At 42.7% G+C, this 21,249-nt stretch overlaps 1 protein-coding gene across 1 annotated transcript in view; it reads right to left on the bottom strand.

Annotated features, from left to right (window-relative positions):
• The window catches only part of LOC138592197 (inactive dipeptidyl peptidase 10-like), a 106,059-nt gene extending 86,312 nt beyond the window's left edge, over positions 1–19,747 (bottom strand). Inside the window, exon 1 of the mRNA XM_069662891.1 lies at positions 19,690–19,747. Within this exon, the coding sequence (XP_069518992.1) occupies positions 19,690–19,746 (57 nt within the window). The 5' untranslated portion in view covers position 19,747. The remainder of the gene's footprint in view (positions 1–19,689) is intronic.
• Between the last annotated feature and the right edge of the window lie 1,502 nt (positions 19,748–21,249).

Here is a 21,249-nt window from a genome sequence, read left to right as displayed (position 1 = left end):
TTTAACATTCATCACAATATACAGCTGTGAAAGACATCTAATAGAAAACATATCATGCAAAGGAATACACATTTAAAAATAGGGCCCAGGTTTTAAAACACCTCTCATCTCAGTGGAGGCATAAGGCGGGTATAACAGAAGTTACACGGACCAAAAACTGTTATTTACATATCATTGTTTTCACACCGCTCCTGACCCAGAAGAGCACTCGCTTATAGGTGATATGTCTTGCAGCTGTACACTGTGTGACTAATATGTCTACTCACAGAGCGAGGGAAGCCCCCATACGTCAGATTGAGATCTATGTCTCCGGAGCTCCAGAGCTCGGCTCCCTGGAGTCTGACCCCGTCCCCTGAGTGAGATCTGGAGTCAGCCTGCTCTCCGCCTCCAGAGGCTTCTGCAGCTCGCTCCCTCTCCCTCTCTGCACCAGCTCCTCCTCTATATTTAGATGATATTTACTGCTTGCAGACGCAGCTTTGTTCTATTTTGATTCAGTTATGGCACGCTCTCCATTTCTACATCTGACAAGTTCCCTCTTTGATATGTGTCTAGTTTCTCTTACCATCCTCTCTTCTCAAACTGCTCGCTGCTTTTCTGCCACTTTTTAAATAATAATTATGATCTTTGTCCTCGTGCTGTGTGAACTCATTATTAGCAGCTATTTTTGGAATGGTGCAGACACGCCAACAACAAAAGAGATGATTCTCCAAACTAAAGCCACCATTAACAATCCTCACGTGTTACAGAAGAAACACCTGAAAGATGATCCTTCTTTAGACGCATTAACAGACATAAAAACAGTGTGAAGAAAACCTCAGGCCGTCATTTAGAAACGCAAACTTCAGGCAAATCTGACCCAAAGTTCATAATTGCGTTTGGAATCTGCATCGCACAAAATGTAATGACACCTGAGAATAATTAATTTGTTTTTGGGACTCTGTCGGTGTGACCCAGTTTTGTTGGCTCATTTCTCACGGATGTTTTCTGTGGGAACGATGCACCAGCCCTGAAAATTCATTTCAAGGGGCTTTCAATTAACGCCAGTGCTTCACAGAGTGCCTCAGCTTTCAGCTATTTGAAAGCCGAGAGAGAAAGGTCAAGTACCTGCTCATAAATAAAGACCTTAGAGATCTCATCCTTTTCACTCCCACCAAGGGAAAGGTTATTACGAGCAACAAAGTACTCCTGTACTGCAAATGCTTTTACCTTATCTTAAGGAAATGTTGTTGGCCTTTAACATTTTTTAATTCAAAGTGCTTCTGGAGACTTTACAAGATATTAAAAGGTGCTGCAATTTAAATAGAAAGAAGAAGGTGCCAATTTTCAAAGGATTCACATGAGGCCTTTAAAAGTGTCTCATTTCAATCAAATACCAAAAGAAACTGAAGTGATTGCTCTTTTTTAAACGTGCATGAAAAATGCACATTTAAAAAAGGCTAGTGTATCCTTGCAGTGTAAGCGAAGTAGAAGTAAGTGTCAGCAAAAACAGCTGGGGTCATTAAAAACAGAACTCAACCAAATCTATACTAATGTCAAGAACATTTGAAAAGTTATCGATTATTAAAAATTATTAGACGGTTCCTCAAGATGAACAGCTGACTTTGAAACGTTTCTGTTGCCAAGAAGAAAACTGCAGCAAGAATGCACAAGATGACGCATTTAAAAGAGCTGCACATGGGCGCCTGTTTGGCTCAGCGGTTAAATCGGCACCCATATACAGAGGCCATAGTCCTCCATGCGGCGGCCCCGGGCTCATCTCCTGCCCTCGGCCCTTAGCTGTGTGTCATCCCCACTCTCTCTTCCCTCATTTCCACCCACTGTCTTCTCTCTAAAATAAAGGCATAAACAGCCAAAAAATAATCTTTAAAAGAGCTCACATAAACTGATGGATGAGAGCTCAGCTAGTGTTCCTGTGTGATCATGTACAGTCTTTGTTTTAATTCCTTTTTCAACTTCAACTTTAATGTTATGGATAGAAACATGTAGGGAACATATCGTCTTATCTCAGTCTGTCATTATTTCCTCAGAAAAGTGGACGATAAAACAAAGACGATTCTTCATTATCTTCATCTTTCATCTTTTGGATGTGGACCTAACATACTCCTTTTTGCTGTCACTCAGAAGTGATGTAGATTACATGGATAAAAAAGATTGTTGCATAATGGCTGAGTGAATGCTCAAAGTGTTATGTAAGAATATTCAAATCAATCAGCACTGAGCTGAATTTAAACAGATGTTACAAACACTAACCTCCTGTTGATGCTGCTTTAAAGAGCAGAAGTATAAATGTAACTCTTGTACTTTAGCCACCTATCTCAACATTAAAATAAGTTGTTTGTCATTGTTGTGTCTCGGATTCTCCAAAAAGTACTTCCATTTATTTTATCGTTTTCAGTTGGTTGAGATCAGGAGACTGCTCAGGGCACAGATGGATTAATCCCTAGAGGGGACACTAGTTTGGCCGTCCTTGCACAATAACTCCAATAACTCATTTCTACATTTGCCTGCGAAAAGAAATGCACAATATTTTGTGCATAACCCATGTTATCCTGAGCCATTTGGAACCATCTGTGTCAATATCAGATGCTCGGAGCAACTGCTTCAGCTGTCCGGCATGAAGCAGTGATGTCAGCAGAAATTGGATTTTGGGTTGGCCGGTACAAAAGCAGGTGGGCCATCTTTTAACATAAAAAAGGACAAACATAAACAGCTTAAAATGTATATGCAACAATCTCCACTACTATGGTAGTAACAGCAAACACGGCTTCACAACAGGCTTAACTAGTAAAGATCAGTCTATAAAGACCTTACACAAAAATATTGCTATTAAATCCTCAAGCCAGTCCACTGCTGCCTGTTGTAACCATAGCAACCCGTTAAGTTCCAGGGGCTTCCTGTTGGAACAAATCCGTTTTAATAAGAAATAGAATCAAGCATGCATGACCAGTCACAATCAATCGACTTTATATTCAGTTCTTTTCTAAAATTCTTGTTTGAAATATTTTTAGTAACAAAATATCTTTCTTTCCTCTCCAGCTGGGCGGGCCCGTGCCGTACAGGCCCATTACTCGCTATGCCTTTGGCAAGAAGGCAATCGGATGAATTAGTGCATTAGACTTTCAAGCATTCATCGATTGTATGTGAAACATTGTGCACAAGTTTTAGAGAGATTTCAAACGAGCTGCATGAAACTAACCACACAAAATAACACAAACGTTGACACGCTGCTTCGGCTCAGGAACTGACCCAATGAATGACATTCATAGGGATTTCTACTGCTGGAAATCAACATTGGAAACCATATTTTCCCAGATGCTGTAGGCGACTGTGAAAGGTTAAATAATTCCATTTCGATTCAATATCCCAGGACTGGAGGCTCATTGCTTTTCCCCCCTGAACTGAACTGTAGTCCATGTTTTTCAGGGCCCGCTCTCCAGCCAGACTGACAGATGAAAGTGATTCATGTCAGTGTAGCTTTACCGCATTTACACACTATCTCACAACGGCAGCAGGTCTGTGGGGGGAGAGTGCTTTCATGTTATGAAAGTTCCCATGTCAGTGGATATGCAACGGTAAAGGCAGGAACACTGATATATACACAGGAGCAGGATGAGTCTGATTTCTATCTCTGTAAACTTTGGTCCAGTACGGAGAGTGCGTCTATTTTTAGGCAAAATAACTCACATAACTGCACACGACTTCCCTTCTGCTTGTATGAGTTTAGCATTCATTAAATGCTAACTACGATTGTTAGTTTGACAGCTCAGATTTTCATACTGGCTCCGAAGAACAGAAACATTTCTCTGCTCCATTTCAACATAATCTCCTCCATCACCATTCATCTGAGAATATTCCCAAACTGTCTCTCCATATGAGCAGAAGCACTGTGATTGACAGCAAGAGGTGCTGCCCGCTCTTGAACGCCTGCCTGATTAGTGAGTTTGGCTCTCAGGATTTCCAGAGGGGACAATTGCAAAGCGCTCAATTAGGCTGCACGCCTCACTGGCTGTTTTAAAAGAGCAGAGAAGAAATATTGATGGACGTGGAACACTGGGAGCTTCAAGCTGAGGTGTTTATTTAATCCAATCACCCTGAGAAACATCAGCTGATGCTTTGTCACACCCTTCCTACAGACAACACAAGGTTTCACATTTAGCGTCTGCTGCAGAAGCACCTGGCTTTACAATTACTCCAATATAAACCAATCTGTATAGATGGATGTGAGATGCTCAGAGCAACTACTCCAGCTGCACAGCATGTTCGAAAGTCTAAGTAGAAAATCTGCTTTCAAACACTGCTTTACTTTGTGTGCTCAGAAAAGTAGAACTAAAGGTTGAAACAGTCGCAGAACTGTCACATGTCTAACCACTAATAGCTATAAGTCTGGTTAACAGAGGAATCTTGGGCTCCATCCTTGGTGGCAAACGGGAGCTCAGTCTGTAGGGACTTGGGAACCTGAGGATGGACGGTTCAAGTCCCGGTACGTACAAAGCTTGGAAATTGGGACTGTAGGTCGAGGTGCCCTTGAACAAGGCAAGGCTCGGGGCGCACATCCATAGGGTTTGTTTGTGCATGTGTGTATTTCGGGTCTTTGTGTTCAGCCTGTTTGTAATAATTAGTTTAGATATCTTGCTTGAGTTTACAGGCTATAAGTACACAAAAGTTCAGCACAGTTGCAATGAACAAGGAAGTTGATAATCCAGCACATTCAACCGTCCCTATACACAGATGGCACATGCATGCACGCACACTATGTCTAACAGAGTGAAAAGATTGAATTATTCTTCTTCCTCTTCTCCTTCACTGCAGTGTACAGTAAGTGAAACTGAATATTTACTCTGAGGGCAGAGATGTTTGAGAATCGTGGTCTGCATAACCCCCTCCAACAGATAAAAGTGGTGTGTGTGAATGACAAAGCGATTCAGTCTCCAACACCAGTCCATAATTAGACTGAGAAAAAACAAGCATTAACATGCACAATGTGAATGTGGAAGTGCTGTGAGGGGAGTCTAACCGAACCCAACACGCATGACTTATTCAAATCACCAAACTTTATTTCTTTAATTGTGATGAAAGGAAGTGGGGAGTCTCTGCCTCAAGCGAAGGAGTTTAAGTATCTCGGGGTCTTGTTCATGAGTGAGGGTAAAATGGATCCTGAGATTGACAGGCGGATCGGTGCAGCATCAGCAGTAATGCGGGCGTTGTACCGGGCCGTGGTGGTGAATCGGGAGCTGAGCCTGAAGGCAAAGCTTTCGATTTACCAGTCTATCAACGTTACACCCCTCACCTGTGGTCACGAGCTGTGGGTAGTGACCGAAAGAATGAGATCGCAGCTACAAGCGGCCAAAATGAGTTTCCTTCGGAGGGTGTCAGGGCTCAGCCTTAAAGAGAGGGTAAGGAGCTCGGAGTAGAGCTGCTTCTCCTTCGCACTGAAAGGAGTTAAGGTGGTTCGGACATCTGGTTAGGATGCCTCCTGGGCGCCTCCCTTTGGAGGTTTTCCGGGCACGTCCAACTGGGAGGAGACCCCGGGGCAGACCCAGAGCTCGCTGGAGGGATTATATATCCTGTCTGGTCTGGGAACGCCTCGGAAATCCCCCAGGAGGAACTGGAATATGTTGCTGGGGAGAGGGACGCCTGGGTCATGCGGAAGATAATGGATGGACGGATGGATGAAAGGAAATACATCATTTAATACTGTAAGAATAAGATGTCAGCCGGGGGAAGATGTCGACCACTTATTTGAATGATGCCCTGAGAGTCCATTTTGTAAATAGGCCGTGATCTGGAGTTATGCAACGCAAAATTTCTCAGAAGGATTTAACTTTGAAGCCGGCCTGTGAAAAAGCAGAAACCAAAAAAAGAAAAACATGGAGATTGCCTGGAAAAGTTTAACTCAATCTTTGAATGCCCTGTGAACTTTTCCTGGAAAGGAGATGAAAGGACAGTTCTGATACAATAATGAAAAGTGCTCTACCCCTCATGTACTAGTTCCTTCTGACAATCACACGTGTTCTCCTCAGAGAAACACTGGTATTATGCTCCCTTTATAAATGTACTGATTGGTGTACGATGTCTTCTGTTTAATGTCTGCTTCTGCTGCTGTTTGCAGGTGGTTAGTGCGACGTCATTCGGTAACTCATTGGTTTCAATCAACAATCCTTCTTCGAACAGGGCTCACATTCTGTTCTGAAATTGAGGAAACATTCAAGATGCTCGTCTTTTAGTGCTGATGAAGAGAATGAAAAGAGCAGACACGTACAGGAAGAGAGAAGCACAAGAGGCGGGGCAGTGTGTAGTAAGAGAGGTGTCGGTGTGAGGGAAAATAGAAGTGGGACAAGGTGAGCAGTTAAAAGAATACAAAATGATTAAAATGTAAAATATAAAATCCCAAAGAACACTGCTGTGTATTACACGAGCTCTTCAGCATAACATTAGCACACTGTACCACAGTCACGCTAACAGCATGCATTCAAATCATCTGGATAACATGTAATCAACACGCCACGAGAAACAGACTTCACACCTGCACTCAAGACAATGATGCAATCTATCAGAATTGCATGCCTGCCGTCCCCCCCCTGTCTCCTCAGCCGAGCGCTCCATTAGCCCCACGGAGCCGCGCAGGAGAACCGCTGGAAAACTGCAATCACAATCATCTCCTTTCAGAACAAGACTCCGATTGGCTCTCCTGCTGTTTCACCAGTTACACCTCCTTCACAGGGCACGGACACGGAAACATCCAGGCAGTATTAAGAAGAACATTGCTTTGACACTTCACTCTAAACATCTTGATGAATGTCAGTTCATGGAATATTTGTTTCCCTTCTGCTTAATACCTCTGAGGTAACGGCAAAGAACGGGAGACTTCATCTGATGACAGGAAGCACAATCTTATCCCGTCTTTATTGTTTGCTTTTCAATTACAATGGCCCCATGAAATCTAAGAAGCTTACGTACAACAAACCCATGATGCAGCTGGCAGCGGTTAAGTAAGAGCTGAACCAGTTTCAGGGATTTTTCTCCTGACTTCATCATGTGGAAGACGGCCAACAGCGCACAAAGCACTGACAGCTGGATTCATCCTGATGTCTGCGAGCAGCAGCCTCGTCTGCAATCTTTCAGTATCAATTCAGATCCTGTTGTGGACTCTGACATCTGCCTGGAATCATACATATATTCATAACAAATACGCCGCTTGTCAGACACTATAAGGCAACTGCAAATGATAGTTCTCCGCTCACAAGGTTCGGCATTGAAGGCTCTTCAGCATAGTCTTTATTTCCTGTCAGTTATATCAGGGATCATGGCGACTTGGAGTCTGTCATCAGGAGGCCTGAAGAATCCAACGTGCAGCTGTGTCCATATTCCTGATTATAGACTCCTCTCAGGGCATTTTCCCGCTAATGTCACGGTTAATTGGTAAAGAGGGAAAAAAGAACATTAATTTACATTTTCATGGTTTTTGCAAAGACAGGTTTTTTACAAGCCTTTAAAACATCCTAATAAATGCAAACATTTCTTACTACTCCTGCAAGTAGAAGAGATCTTAGATACGTCTTTTGGCTCAGCTCGTTCGTTCGGTTTACCAGTTCATTTCACAGTTCCTCTCCCTCTCATCCGTCAATTAGGTCGAGACGTCACTTGCATTCAGGGACATCACAGCTTCTTCTGAGGCATTTCCCTCTGAGCAACGTCTCCGGACTGCCCGCCTGCGGCAGTCATCTCGTATTCCCCAGCACCGCCTTCCTCGATCCTTCTGCTCCGTCCACCAATCGCCTGCCGTCCGTCCCATCCAAAGCACCTTCAAGAGCCACTCCGTGCACTCGGATGACTGTGATTTTTTGAATAGCAGAACGCTTGTGTCTCTCGCTCTGACGTTAACTCGTTATCTGTGAATAACTTACATTTGTGCATTAATGTTAACCTGTTATGAGGCACTATGTTTGTTTTAGTTTGGGAACTGGGTATTAGAATGAGTGTGTTTATTTCTTTCTATACTTCGGATTCGCACCACATTGAGCTAATTTTCCCTGTTAGTAGCAGAGGCCCAGAAACGTGTGTAATACTATGTATTTTTGTTTTGAACAGGTAAGTTAGAGTAGTCAGCAAGGGTTTTATTTCACTCCTTAACGCAGCAAGTCAGTGTGTAAACAATGAAGTAGGAAGATGTTTTGATTAGTTTGTTCCATGATTTGGCGCCTCCTGCATTCTTCCTTTTGTTCCCCGCCTCATCTGACTCCACTTTTTGGTGTATCATGGACTGCGCTTTTCTAGTCTTGCGACCACTCAAAGTTGCTTTTACACTACATGTCACATTCACCCATTCACACACTGATGGCGGAGGCTGCAACCTAAAGTGCCCAACTGTCAGTTATCAAATATACACACCGTTGGCTATGCCATCAGGAGCAATTTGGGATTCATTGTCTTACCCAAGGACACATGTAGACTGAGGAAGCTGGGGATCGAACCGCCAACCTTCCGATTGAAAGACCACCAACTCTACCACTGAGTCCATGGCCGCCCATGTTGTCAGAAAACTGCTAAAAAAAATTGTTGGTTTGTAAACATTAAACTGCTTTTTGCCTGAATACATCAGCATTATGTTGCTTCCATAGGCCTTTGCTGGGTTGTAACAGCGACAACGTAAATATAATTTGATAGTGTGTTTAACAAGACTAGCTAGCTAACCAGTCGTGTCATTGTCTCCAAATCAACATTTTTACAATCAAATGATTTGCCATGTTTAGTAGCGAGTTGAAAAGTGAGTGAATGTTTGCGACAGTACTTGCTCAAGGTGGATTTATGTTGGGTCTCTTTGGTGCCATATGAATGAAAATTGCTTGATTAAACCATAGTATCAATAAGTTCAAAGGGGTGGTGCTCTTCTTGTAGCTTGTGTGGTACTGGTTCCATGTTGTTCAGAAGGGAGGTACTGAAGAACTCCTCTCTGTGTTAGAAATATGGCTTCAAAGAATTGTTAAAGTCACAGCTGTAATTAGAAGTAAGCTTGTAAACTAGTTGAATAAACTGTAACGGAGGCTCTGATCTAGATACAAGCTGATACGTCGCCGTTTTATCGGAAGGTGTTCATTGTCAGGAATTAATAGACACCCTGCAGGAAACCAGGATTGAGCATTCACCCTGACCAGTTTAGTTTTAAACACCTGGAACATGTTACACCAGGGGTGGCCAACCCTGCTCCTGGAAAGCTACCTTCCTGCATGTTCCAGGTTTCTCCGTACTCTAACACACCTGATTTGAATGAGCTGCTCGTTATCAACCAACTGAAGCTTCTCAGGGGATTGATAATGAGCAAAACATTCAGGTGTGTAAGAGTATGGAGAAACCTAAAACATGCAGGAAGGTAGCTCTCCAGGAGCAGGGTTGGCCATCCCTGTGTTACACCATCCATTATCTATACCGCTTATCCTGTTCAGGGTCGCAGGAGGCTTGAGCCGACCACAGCTGTCATTGGGCATGTAAACATGCAAACTCCACACAGAAAGGCCCTCTACGTCCAAGCTGGGGTTTGAACTCGGAACCTTCTCGCCTATTTAATGTCAGAAGTGAAATGTAGGCAGATTAAAATGCCGGCCTTTGATATTCTTATACTGTAACTGCTGGATGCTTGTTAAATGCATCTGTGGGTTTTGCTGGCTCGTTAAGCAAAGTTCATAAAGCTGCATGTGTTTCATACTTGATTGAATATGTCTGAACTCCCGGGGGAACGTGGCACAGTGTATAGAGATTTATTATCGCATGTTTGGCTTGAAAGGTTCTCGCTCAGTCACATTCTCCTGAACACTCTCTGCAGAGGCGACAGCAGCCTGACTGTTCGCCCATCTGTCCCGCAGTGGGAGCTCCCTGTGGTGCTGGGTCTCTCTCTGGTGAGCCCCGATGTTCAGAGGGGATTTCCCTTAAATAACACAGTAGGCTGTCCCTGGAGACGCACGTCGTTACCCTGTGTTGATTTGTGTGCTTAATGGGTCCAAGCAAGCTGCTTGCTCCCTGAAGAGGACCAAATCGGTGCTCGTGTATCTGACCCTGTTATTTATACCCAAAAACAGATTTTTTAAGCCCAGACTGCATCATCCTGTCACCTGCAGGAACCTTTACACAGCCGGAGCTGGGGTTTGTTTGGTGTTACTTAATCGGCCAGAATAGTACATGCAAACTACAAAGCCCTATTTTGTATGGATGATCACTTAAGCATGTGCTCAGAGAATTGGGTTACATACACACATACATAACAAGTGCTCTCAGACTAAAATCAGGCCTTTGTTAAACCAGCACAGGAAGCTGCGTATGCGAGAGTAAGATGAGGGGTATAGGAGTTACAAATACAGTCTAGAAAGTCCAGTTTGTGCAATCATACATCAGATTAAAGGCTGATTAGACACCAAAACCTTGCATCACTTTAAATGAAGTTAATGTAGTAACTCAGGTTCAGCAGCAGGACCACGCCTAAAACCACACCTCATCTGACAAGCCTACTTAAACCCAGTCCTTCCCTTCCCGTCCTCTCACCCATCAACCCTCCTTCTTCATCTCTTCCTGTTCAACTTTGTGCTTCCTTCTCTCACGTCTATGTCCAATTCTAGGTACGAGACAGAACCCCACCCTGAGACTCCATCTGTTTGGCCTTTAGTGTTTCCTCCCAGACCAGCCTTACAGAAGACGTCCCCTTCACCTTCACCCCTCCCCTCAACATACAGATAACGGTCTCAACATAATAACAGAACTTGAATTAAATATTTAAAAGTATATTGTTGTGGCGTGGTCCTTGCTAGTGAATGCAGGGTTTTACGACTCTAAGAAGATTTTGAGTTCAGTAAATATCCCTGATGTCTTTATATTTAACCAGATGAGTTAGACGATTGAGCTTATAATCCACAGATTGAAAGTATTTGCTTTTTTTTTTTAACCCTTTATTTATAAACAGATTTTGCATTACAGAACAAATCATCGATATGCCTTAATAAGAGCACAAGTATGGAAAAACTACAACCCAACATCCCTATCAACGACAAACCGCTTTCTCAAAGACAAAAACTAAACATTTCAAAACTCCCACAGACAAAGGCATACAAACAAGATTAAAAAAAAAAGATAAAAATAAATAAATAAAAGTAAATAAGTAAAATAAAATAGAATAAAAAAGAAAAAAAGGTGATAGGAGAGACCACCTGAAATCTGCTGACAGATCCATTGAGGGTGCATCTGATTTTTTCCAGCTTGATGTTCTGCATCACATCTTTTATCCATTGGTTGTGTGATGGAGGGATTACATTTGAATAGAATTGAACGTCTAGCTACTAGAGAGGAAAAGGCAATAACTTTCTGAAAGTTCCAGCTGAAACTAGGGATACTCCGAAGATACCAATTGCAGGAGAGGGCCCAACCGTGCAGCCGTAAGACTTCGAGAGTGTGTCAAAAAAGGATGACAGAAAGAGTTTTGGGAGGACCACAGCATATGATAAAGTAACATTCTGTTTGTTACACCTTCATGTTTGAAGAACAGGTGCTTTTGCACATTTCTGATTGGACACCAATGATTAAAACATCATTTACATTTAGTGACAATTCCACCCAAAGAAGGAACTATTTTTCAAGCAACTGAAAGATCCCTGAACGCGTCATTTCAGCTGTAGTCTTACAACCCACCAATACAAGGCAAGTTAGATGACAGAAGTATGAAAAGGGGATGGAATTGGTGATTTTACATGTTAAATCAGTGATAAAGTGTTCATGATTAAGGTGCTGTGTGTGTCTGTGTGTGTAATTTAACTTGCAACAATGTGTTATTCGCATGAGAACGTGCGGTAAAGTGGAAAGAAATGGGCAACAACGAATTGAGTGAAGTGTCACGTGACTGCAGATTCAGAGAAAAGTTAAAGCCAAAGCCGGTTATGATGGCTACCTTCCTCGCTGATGTGGACAAAAAAGCTCAAAGAAAATTTAAAGAGCTAAAACCTCGTTTATGCAAACTGTGGACAAAGTCGAGAAAAAAGCAAGCGCAGTAACGTGTAACACGTGTGTGTGGCTTCTAAACGAGCAGCGCGTTTGTCATCTGTCAGCATGACAGCAAGTGGACTTTTAATGTGAAATAACTAGTGGATTAGCATCGCTGTTTTTAGCAACACGGCATTTATAACAAGAAACCTGGATGTGTTTGATGAACTTTCCTGGCGGAGGATGGATTATATGAACAGCTTGCAAGGGAGAAGGCTGCGTCACACAGGTAGGACAGAAAGGTTCGTTGTGACAGCTGACTAGCGGTAACTTGTTGATAGCAATCAGCTGTGAAGTCGGTGCTGGTCGGGTCTGTCTCGCCCGGCTGGGGTCGGTTCACGACATAACTCAGTTCGGGCCCCAGCTTTCAAATAACAGACAGGTCCAGTCCTCCAGTTGGTAATACACCTGAAGCTGTTTGGTAACAGCCAATACATCAATACACCAGAAGAAGAATAGCTTCTGCACTTTAGCAGTTCAATTACTCCAATAGCATTTCATTTATTAGTGTGGCTAGACAAAACTATAACTCATACTTTACTTTACTGCTTCCACTTTGCTCAGGGGCTACAAAATGTTACAACAACTGGTAGCACTTCCTGTTGAAGTTTTCGTATAATACCTCTGGAGGTGATTTGAACAAAGAGATTTGCATGCTTTATGGCTGTGTGATATCTGATCCAGACAAGACACACGACATGAATACGTTTACGAGTGCGTTAGAATACATTTCCCTTTAATAGCACATCTATACGGCGCAGTTTCAAGAGATATGACTGACAAAGTGGAGAAAAATCATAACAAAATGCTCAGAGCTAAATCCCAACCAATCTCACTGTGAGCACAAGGCAAACACCCACTGTTCCCAAACACGACATGTGCCTTTTATCTGCACTGCTCCCCTCAGCAGATGCAGTCCAGCCCCAAAGCTCTTGTATATCCTGCTGACATATTGCTTTTGATAACAACATCCCTGCTGGGGAATCCAAACAAAGATAATGGCAATGTAGCGTTCAGTTAAAGCTGTGTGATCTTAAGTGTTGTTAGGCTTACAAGAGAGTAGGAGTATAAAGGGACACATGTTTAAGAAGCTCTTTCTGAGCCGCAACACTTCTCAAGAACTCTGATAGTCCACTGAGAGAACATCACTCTCTAAAGCAAAGATCCACTGGGTTACTTTGACTCTTCTGACATCAGTCTGTTTTCTTGGCTCAGTAAGTGGGAGACGCTGTGGTCTGAGTGTCTTAGTCCTTTCAATTTTGCCCTCCCTGTAGAGATGAACAATCCGGCCATTATAAAAGAAAACTAACGACTTAAGGAATAATGCCAATTCCAAACAACATACCAAGGCCTAAAACAATTACACAAAAAACAAACTCACCAGACTTGATGCAAAGTCACAGAAACCAAATGAAACAGAAAAATGCTGCAAACCAGCCATCACCCCTGAAGTGTCCAGGCCTCGAGAGGGAACGCTTATTGGAACTGGATTTTGGCAAAAACATTTTTGTGGAGAGGATATTTTCCAATTTTCCCTCTGATGTCCTCCGTTAGCCGACTACCTGGTCTGAGAGTTGGAGAGGGGGAGTTTTCCTTCACAAGAGCTTTGGACCACCTGGACGGCAAGGTTTTCAGGACCGTGACAAGGGGACCACATTTGGGGAGTTAACTGAATCAGTCTTATCCGTTACTCTGTTGGAATTCATGAGGAAAACTCAGACAGTATACATAATGGACGTAACCACCATGACGTCACCTGTTGGTTTCTCAGCTGTGTAAATGAAGCCAAAATACGGCCGCCGCCATGTTGGTTTACTGGAGCCTGAAGTGACCATATATGGATGACAGGGTGGTGCTGGAGAGGAGCGATGGATTGAAAAACACCTGTGGCTGATCCATTAGCTTGTGAATGAGCTAGTTTAACTATCCCAGGATGAGATTCTGTTTGTGGTGACTGACTGCACGTGTTTATTAATCAGACTAAGGGCCCGATCAGACAGAGCGCGTTTTACAGCCTGCACCGCACTGCCTTTTTTGTTGAAGACTACGGTTACAAAAAGAGCAGCTCGCTGTGCCTTTTTTGTTTACTGTTGTTAAGGGAACCACCCAATCATAGCTGGCAGACAAAAAAAAGCCCAATGACGTCGGCGCTTTTCTGCTTTGAGTTGAAGTTTTTTCAACTCGGGCCACTCGGAGCGTTTCCTCATAAACGCGAGGCACACAGAGCGGAAAAACAAAACGCTCTGCAACGCAAAAGCAGCGCGCACAAAGCATCTCATTGAAAACAATGACAAAAAAGCCCCCAGCTGCTAAAACACATTCTGTCTGATCGGCCCCTAAAGAAGTAGCGGACACACTGCTCACTCGCCCGGTGAAGTAGCGGCGGGTGAACAACACATAGCTGGTCTTCTCATCACTACGGTCTGCTGTAATCTCTCCAGGGAAATCCAACAACTCCTGACTCCTATTTACTGGCCGATGATTAAATAAATGTTTAATAAACACTGAACAGGCTAACAACCCAGCTATAGCGAGCACAGTATACCTGCTACTTCGTGCTAAAAATATATCAATACAATAATTTAACTCACCGAAAAGCTGGAGCTCAGACTTCCTACAGGGCCAGACAGTTCCATAAATCCCACAGAGACAGATTTGTCCAAACTTTCAAATATCTGCAAAAGGCTCCAACAACACAAACAGGTGAAGTTCAGTGTCTGTGTTGACGTCTAGCAGACGGCCAGCAGGATCTACCTGTCTATCAAGTGATCCGGCCCCTATTTTTTGAGGCTTAATATAATTAGATCAAGTGTGTTATAAAAAAAAAATTCACTCCCTGTACAGTTATCTTGAACAGTAAAATTAGCCATTTTTAACAAAACGTTTTTTTGTACCAGGCTGTAAAAACGTGGCATTTTCCCATCTGCTGTAATGTTATTTCTTGGTTTCTAGAGCCTCAAGTGGCCACTTGAGGAACTGCAGTTTTTGCACTTCTGCATTGACTTCATTTTTCAACACCGGAGGTTGCTGCTTGTGAAAACTATGGCATCCGTAAAAAATAATAGTAATAATAATAAAAAGTCCACAATAATTGCACCCCGGGGGTCTTTGTGTTCTGTGCCATTCCACATCTGTCTATTTTGATTTAATTTTGTTTATTAGAAAGGCAGAAAAATCGTGGGGTTATATTATTTTTTAGTACGAGTGCAATCTGCTTTACTCGGTCACATTTCAAGTTATTGACAGTTAAATCAAAAGGAAAACACCCGTCAGAAATATTCTGTTTTAAGAAATTACATCTCACAGAGTCATTCTGAAACAAAGAGACTCCTTCTTACAGATGTTCCCCAAGAGAAGAGTAAAAAACGAGGCCCATTAACAGGCGCGACACTGTGTTTATAATATCCACATGGTTCAAAAAGTGTCATTAGGAAAAATAGTTGGTCTCAAAAGAAAAATTGTAGCACTCACATGCACAGTTTAGTGAATAGACTGGAGGAGGCAGAAAAATGAACTGGATAGCCCCCAGCAATGCATGCACGTTTATTTCTCTATCAAAGCCCAGGGGTGGTGGTGGTGGGTGCTGAGGGGGGGGTCGTCACAATTGTCCTCATTTTCATTTTCTGCAGCTGGTTTTAATGGCCTCAGAATGCTGGGTGTAATGAGACAAGCACAGGGTGTAGCAAATAGCCAAGGTGATTCAAATTATTCCTGCTCCTCAGAGAGAAGCTTTCATTTCACAGTGTGAGTGTGGCTCTACAAACGGCAGTGTCGGGTCTGTCCGGTCACCACTGCACTTCCAGAGTCTTTATATTTCCATTATATTAAGAGCATATAGCAAATGCAAATGACATTGATCCACTGGCTTTCATTTCACGGCAGCATAACTCACGAGCAACACAAACTCTGAGAAGCCTCAGCTGTACTGTTAGTATGCAGCATAACACACGACGTGTTAACAAACCCCGGTTAAACCTGGCCTCACAGCAGGTCAGGGAATAGTCCCGGAAATTAATTCTATAGAATCTTGCACAAAGAAACATGTACATTTTTTATTTTGTCAGTCAGCACAAACATTAAACTAATGTATTTCAAGTGGGAGTATATTTTGTTCCTGCAACACAAAACTGACACAGTCAGTCAGCAAAACCGCATCACTGTGTTGTGCACAGCAGCCTTCAGGTTCTGCTGGAGACCTTTTCACTTCCACCAAGGAGATCGTCGTTTTGTCATCTTTGAGCTTAAATAACATAGTTAAGGTTGATGTCGGGTGCATTATCTTTTTCAGAACTATACCTACCTATAGGTTTAGGAGCTCAAACAACTAAAGAGTTACATGTCGGTAAGGCTTAACAAGCATCAAATGTACGTGGTAGGTTTAGAGAAAAGATCCTTGTTTGGGTTTAAATTTGGGACATCAAGAAAACTACACAAGAAGGAGGTTAAACCCTGTGACGTACGTGATGCAACTTGTGTCAGTTAAAATAACTTTTTCTACACTGCGGTTCTGCAACAGCGCTGTAACGAAGCCGTCATGTTGCCTTTGCCATTTTACATTGGACCAAGCAAAGTGTGTGTTTTTTCACAGCTTTCCGGCGTTGCAGAAGCAAAATGTGTACGAGGTGTAAACAAACAGCGCATGCTTCACGTACACACGGCACTCTTCCACCCAACCAGCTCCAATGTTTACACAAATGCCGTTTTGACTCTGTTACTACCTCGGATGCCGGCTCAGAGGCGGAACGACTTCACCCCACCATTCCCCCTCCATGTCTTTTACATAGAAAAAGAGACGTAATAAACCCGCCCTTGGACTGGCAGTGTAAAAGGGGCTTTTGATTTTTAGTCTCACATGTGACTCAAACTCTGGTCTCCCGAGTGAAGGTCCTGTTATTGTTGTGACTCATCCGTCACCCCAGCAAACTATACCACACCTCACCTCCTAAAGGCTTTTATTTTGAAGGCATGAGATATCTTTACAAATTAAATGGCTTAGTTTAAAATTCAAACTGTTTAAAACATTCGACCGACTTTCACGTCCATGTACACGTCACTCTACATTTAATTTTCGTAACCCTCTTTCAAACTGCTTTAAGACCGGGTTAAGCTGCACTAGCTACCTTCATGCTCCTCTCTCACTGCTGGACATTGTCTTTCCACAGTGACAGAGATTGTTGCACCAGTATCATTGCCTCAAACTGAATACTCATAAAACAGTAGAAATGGCAGTAATATCTCTCGCCTGCACAGCAAACACTCTGTAAAACAGATGGTACAGTTCTTATTTTCATATCATACTTTCATCTATTTTTAAGCTTGCTAACAGTTCTCTCTGAAAAGTGAATCAGACGCTGGCAGCTGCCAGAGGCCTCACTCGGACCAAAAAAATCGAGACATCAATTGTGTTCTCAGATCTTTACTCTGGCTTCCTGTGTGTCAAAGTTTTTAACGTTAGAATACCGGCTGATTGCAGAGCGCTGAAAGGTTAACGGTGCAATTTTGAATATTTCTGCTCCTCTGTGAACCGCCCACAGGTATGCATTCAGCTCCCAGGGTGAGACCAAAGGGAGGAGCAGCTTCAACTTTCAATGCAGCTCATGTCTGAGAGAAACTTCCAGAAAACTTTCACATCAATGCCTGAGACATTTATGTTGTCCAGTGCCTTTTACTTAGCCAGATAAAGGAGCGTATCGTGCATTCAGCTTCAGCTCATCATTCTGTTTAATCAGTTACATTCAGTTTAGCTCATTTTCCCATTAATTTCTTGAATCTCTACGATTTTTATATCGACTTTTTACTTTTCTGTTATCTTAAAGCCTTTTTTTTATCTTATGTAGAACAAGAATGAATGTTTTACTTGTTATCTGGATTTTATGCAGATAAAGACACTTGAGAGTCTAAATGAGGCCTAAAAGTGATCAAACCTACTCACCCACTGGATGACTTTTTTCTCTTATACTGTATAAAGCACCTACAAAAAAAACACGTTTGGACAAAGTAACACTGATGCTACTTTCTGTCCGTTTTTCAGTGTTAAAGGGTCATAATCTAGTACAACAAATGACAAAATCCTTGTTTAAACTATACAATATACACACTATACACACATAGTGTTATCTTAGTGTTATCTTATCTATGCTGTCCTACAATAACTGACTTGTTGGCATGCTCACACACAGATGATGCCATGCAGAAGAGCTGAGGCTGAGGAGAGCTCACGGTTTGGGGTGATGAAAGTGAAGTCAGGGGTTTCAGTGCTTTTGCTCAGCATTATGCACAGGCTAACCAGACTCTGCAGCCTCATTAAAGTTGAGGGAAATTGAGTTTATACAGTCTCCACCTCCAGGAAAGGGTGAGCGTGTTTTTTTTTAAGCGCTGTGCAGAGTCATGTTGGATTTTTCCTCTGCTAACACAATGAGGCATTTGGGGTCAAATAAAGAATTAATTTAGTCATGTTTCCTCTAAGTTTTTACTCCTGATGGAAGCAGAACTTGTACTTCAATATATATTTAAGTCTTTTTGTTTCTAGTGTGATGACAGGGCGTGTGCTGGGGCACGTAGATGTCCATCTTTGGAACCAATTTCCAACAGATCCCACTAAACCAGTTATCCACTGACGGATGGACACCTGTTCTAGTTTGACTGTAGGCCTAAATGTGTTTTCTGGGTGGCCTCTGTGCATTTTGACTCAGATGGAGACACAGTGATACTGAATTGTTTGTTTGCACAATTACAGGCTACAAATCAACATGCTTCAATCCATCTCTTTAACTGAGACGTAGAGCTCGGTCGATAATTCAATTTGCTTGTATTATAAGCCAATATGAACGTAATACAGAACCAATGTTTGGGGTGATTTATAACTAATGTTCTCAAAATTAGTCAACAGGATTGAATAATATTCTCAGCACTGTATGCATACAGAACATCACAGCTGAGCACCGGGCTAAGCTGCACACTGCTTCTCAGGTGGACTGAGAGCCATGCTTCTAGAAAGTGAAGTCTGATGAAGAGCTGAGGAAACTGCTGAGGTGACCTTTACACTCTTGGCATTTAGTGAATAATGTGCCACCCACAAAAAAACTTTGCTCCTCGTAAAAACCTTTTATCTTGCCCTTTTTTCCCAACCAACAACATTGCTCTTCAGAATGTCATGCACGTTTCTTTAAGACTCGTTGTTCTACTGCTTTCTAAAGGTCTCCTCCACATCTTTAGTCCAGCAACAAGCACTTACAGAATGACCCACTCAATATCTAGGTTCCATATTAAATGTTAATATTTACTCTGCCATTTTTGTCGGTAGTATCCAAAGTCCCATAAATCATTTAATCAATTGGAAGCACTCCAGAGAGCGTCCTCAAACGGGAACAGCGTTTGTCCTGCAGTCCTTTTAAATCATTTATCTGTGACAGTGTTTCTGCGCTACAGGAACAAAACAGCCGATCACATGCTGGTGATTCTTTCCACACACAGTCTTCATGTCATTTAAACGACTCCGCGAACTTCCTCCACGTGGTTTAGTTTTCTTCCTCGCAACTTCTCCTCACAGCCAACTTTCCTCTCTCACTGAGAGGTCACAAACAAGTGACTGAGTGTTGACCGTCACACAAACAGCTCCACGTATGCCACCTTGTATCATGAGGTAGAAAAGGAGCAAGCCAACATTGTTCTTACCTTCGCGTCACTCGAGTACCGCCGCGTGTGCTGCACCGCTCCCGCGCTCTGGTTCATGTTTCAGCACCGTGGAGAGCTCCAGTCCGGGGAAAGAAGAAGACGATCAGTCCGCGTATCGACAAACCGCAGCTGAGAGTGATCACAGAAAGAGTCTGCGGGCGCAAGGGAGCCACTGAAACTATTTTACTGCTTCGTTTAATGCTGTTTACTGGTTCGTCGTCTTCTCTCTGACACGCATGGGCTGTCAGCCAATGATGCCGCGTGCGTAAAGACTCTGCTCCGCTGGTGCGCCAGATGTGAGTGCGAGCGGGCTGTTCATTCATCCGACTGCAACGCTGCAGCCAAGTTAGCCCTCACTAGGGGAAGTATCAGAGCAGATCTGGCTGCAGAAACATAAAGGCTTTTAATCCATCATAAAACACGTTTCCTCATAAATCCGGAATCATTACTAGACAGTTGTTGGCACAGGAATTAGCATGTTTTTAAACCGTGATACAAGCTCTCATTTCATGAGAGCAGATTACATAACATGATAAGATGACAACAGCTTTGTGCGTGTACAGGCATCATGTTTTTAGAGCTCCTGAATGGACACAGATCTTACAGTGTTTCCTGTTATGTGGAGAATTTAAACGTTAATTCATTTTTTATTTAGTGTTAACACTTGAATAACTCGTGATGTTATTTGGGAGAGTGAAGAAAGTTTAAAGCATCTTATCCCTTCATCATTTTGTTGTCAACAGAGACATTTAATCAACAACGCAAACACACAGAACAAGATTAACTTAAACCTCAAAATGGTTCAATGCGGAGATCAACTGGTATACAGTGATTGTACGTCTATATTTCTTACAGTAACAATGACGAAAGGTCTGTGATTATACTGACTGTGAAGCAGTTCAACGAATATACTGTAGGAGAAGGACGGATCCTTTTGGGGACCCTGACACAGATGTTGCGAGTAAAGCCAGCATGGATCCTTCCTGTCAGAACATCCTGAAAGTCTTGTGCCGAGTCTTAATTCAGACTCCACCTTTAGTGTGCACAGTAGCTATGGTGGTACAATGTCTTCACTCAAGTTGTGCGTGAATGTTGAGAGTACAGGGTCTCAAACGTAATCTAATCACGTGGTTGTGTTCCTTCTTTTTAACGGCATCCTCCAGGTGGTGCATCGACTCCAAAATGTGACTGCTATTGTCACCCGCCAAAATAACATGTTTGTTTTTTTGCCCACTTGAGTTCAGCTCAATTTTATTAAACGAATATAAAGGAACCTGCTTATCTTTTGTGTGCCCCCATTTCATACAATATGGACATGATCTGTCATCCTGACTGACTACTTGTTTGACCCTTCCGCTACATAGGTGTCAAGCAGTCCACACTCAGCTTCTGACTTAGTTCATGCTGTTAAAGTGTACTCTATTTTGCTTTTAGTGTCAGTGCAAACACACTAATGCACTCAGGAAAAGCTACAGAAGAACGCTTAGAGAGACGCACTGATGGTGTTTATGAGTCGGGGCGGGTGCTCAAGCAGGTCTGAGCAGAATCTAACGACCAACT

Source organism: Semicossyphus pulcher, unplaced genomic scaffold (assembly GCF_022749685.1).
Source record: "Semicossyphus pulcher isolate SPU_LCO1_2020_fin unplaced genomic scaffold, fSemPul1.0.p SCAF_15, whole genome shotgun sequence".
Lineage (NCBI taxonomy): Eukaryota > Metazoa > Chordata > Actinopteri > Labriformes > Labridae > Semicossyphus > Semicossyphus pulcher.
The sequence above is the reverse complement of the archived record's forward strand: the minus strand, read 5'-3'. Positions and strand labels throughout refer to the sequence as shown.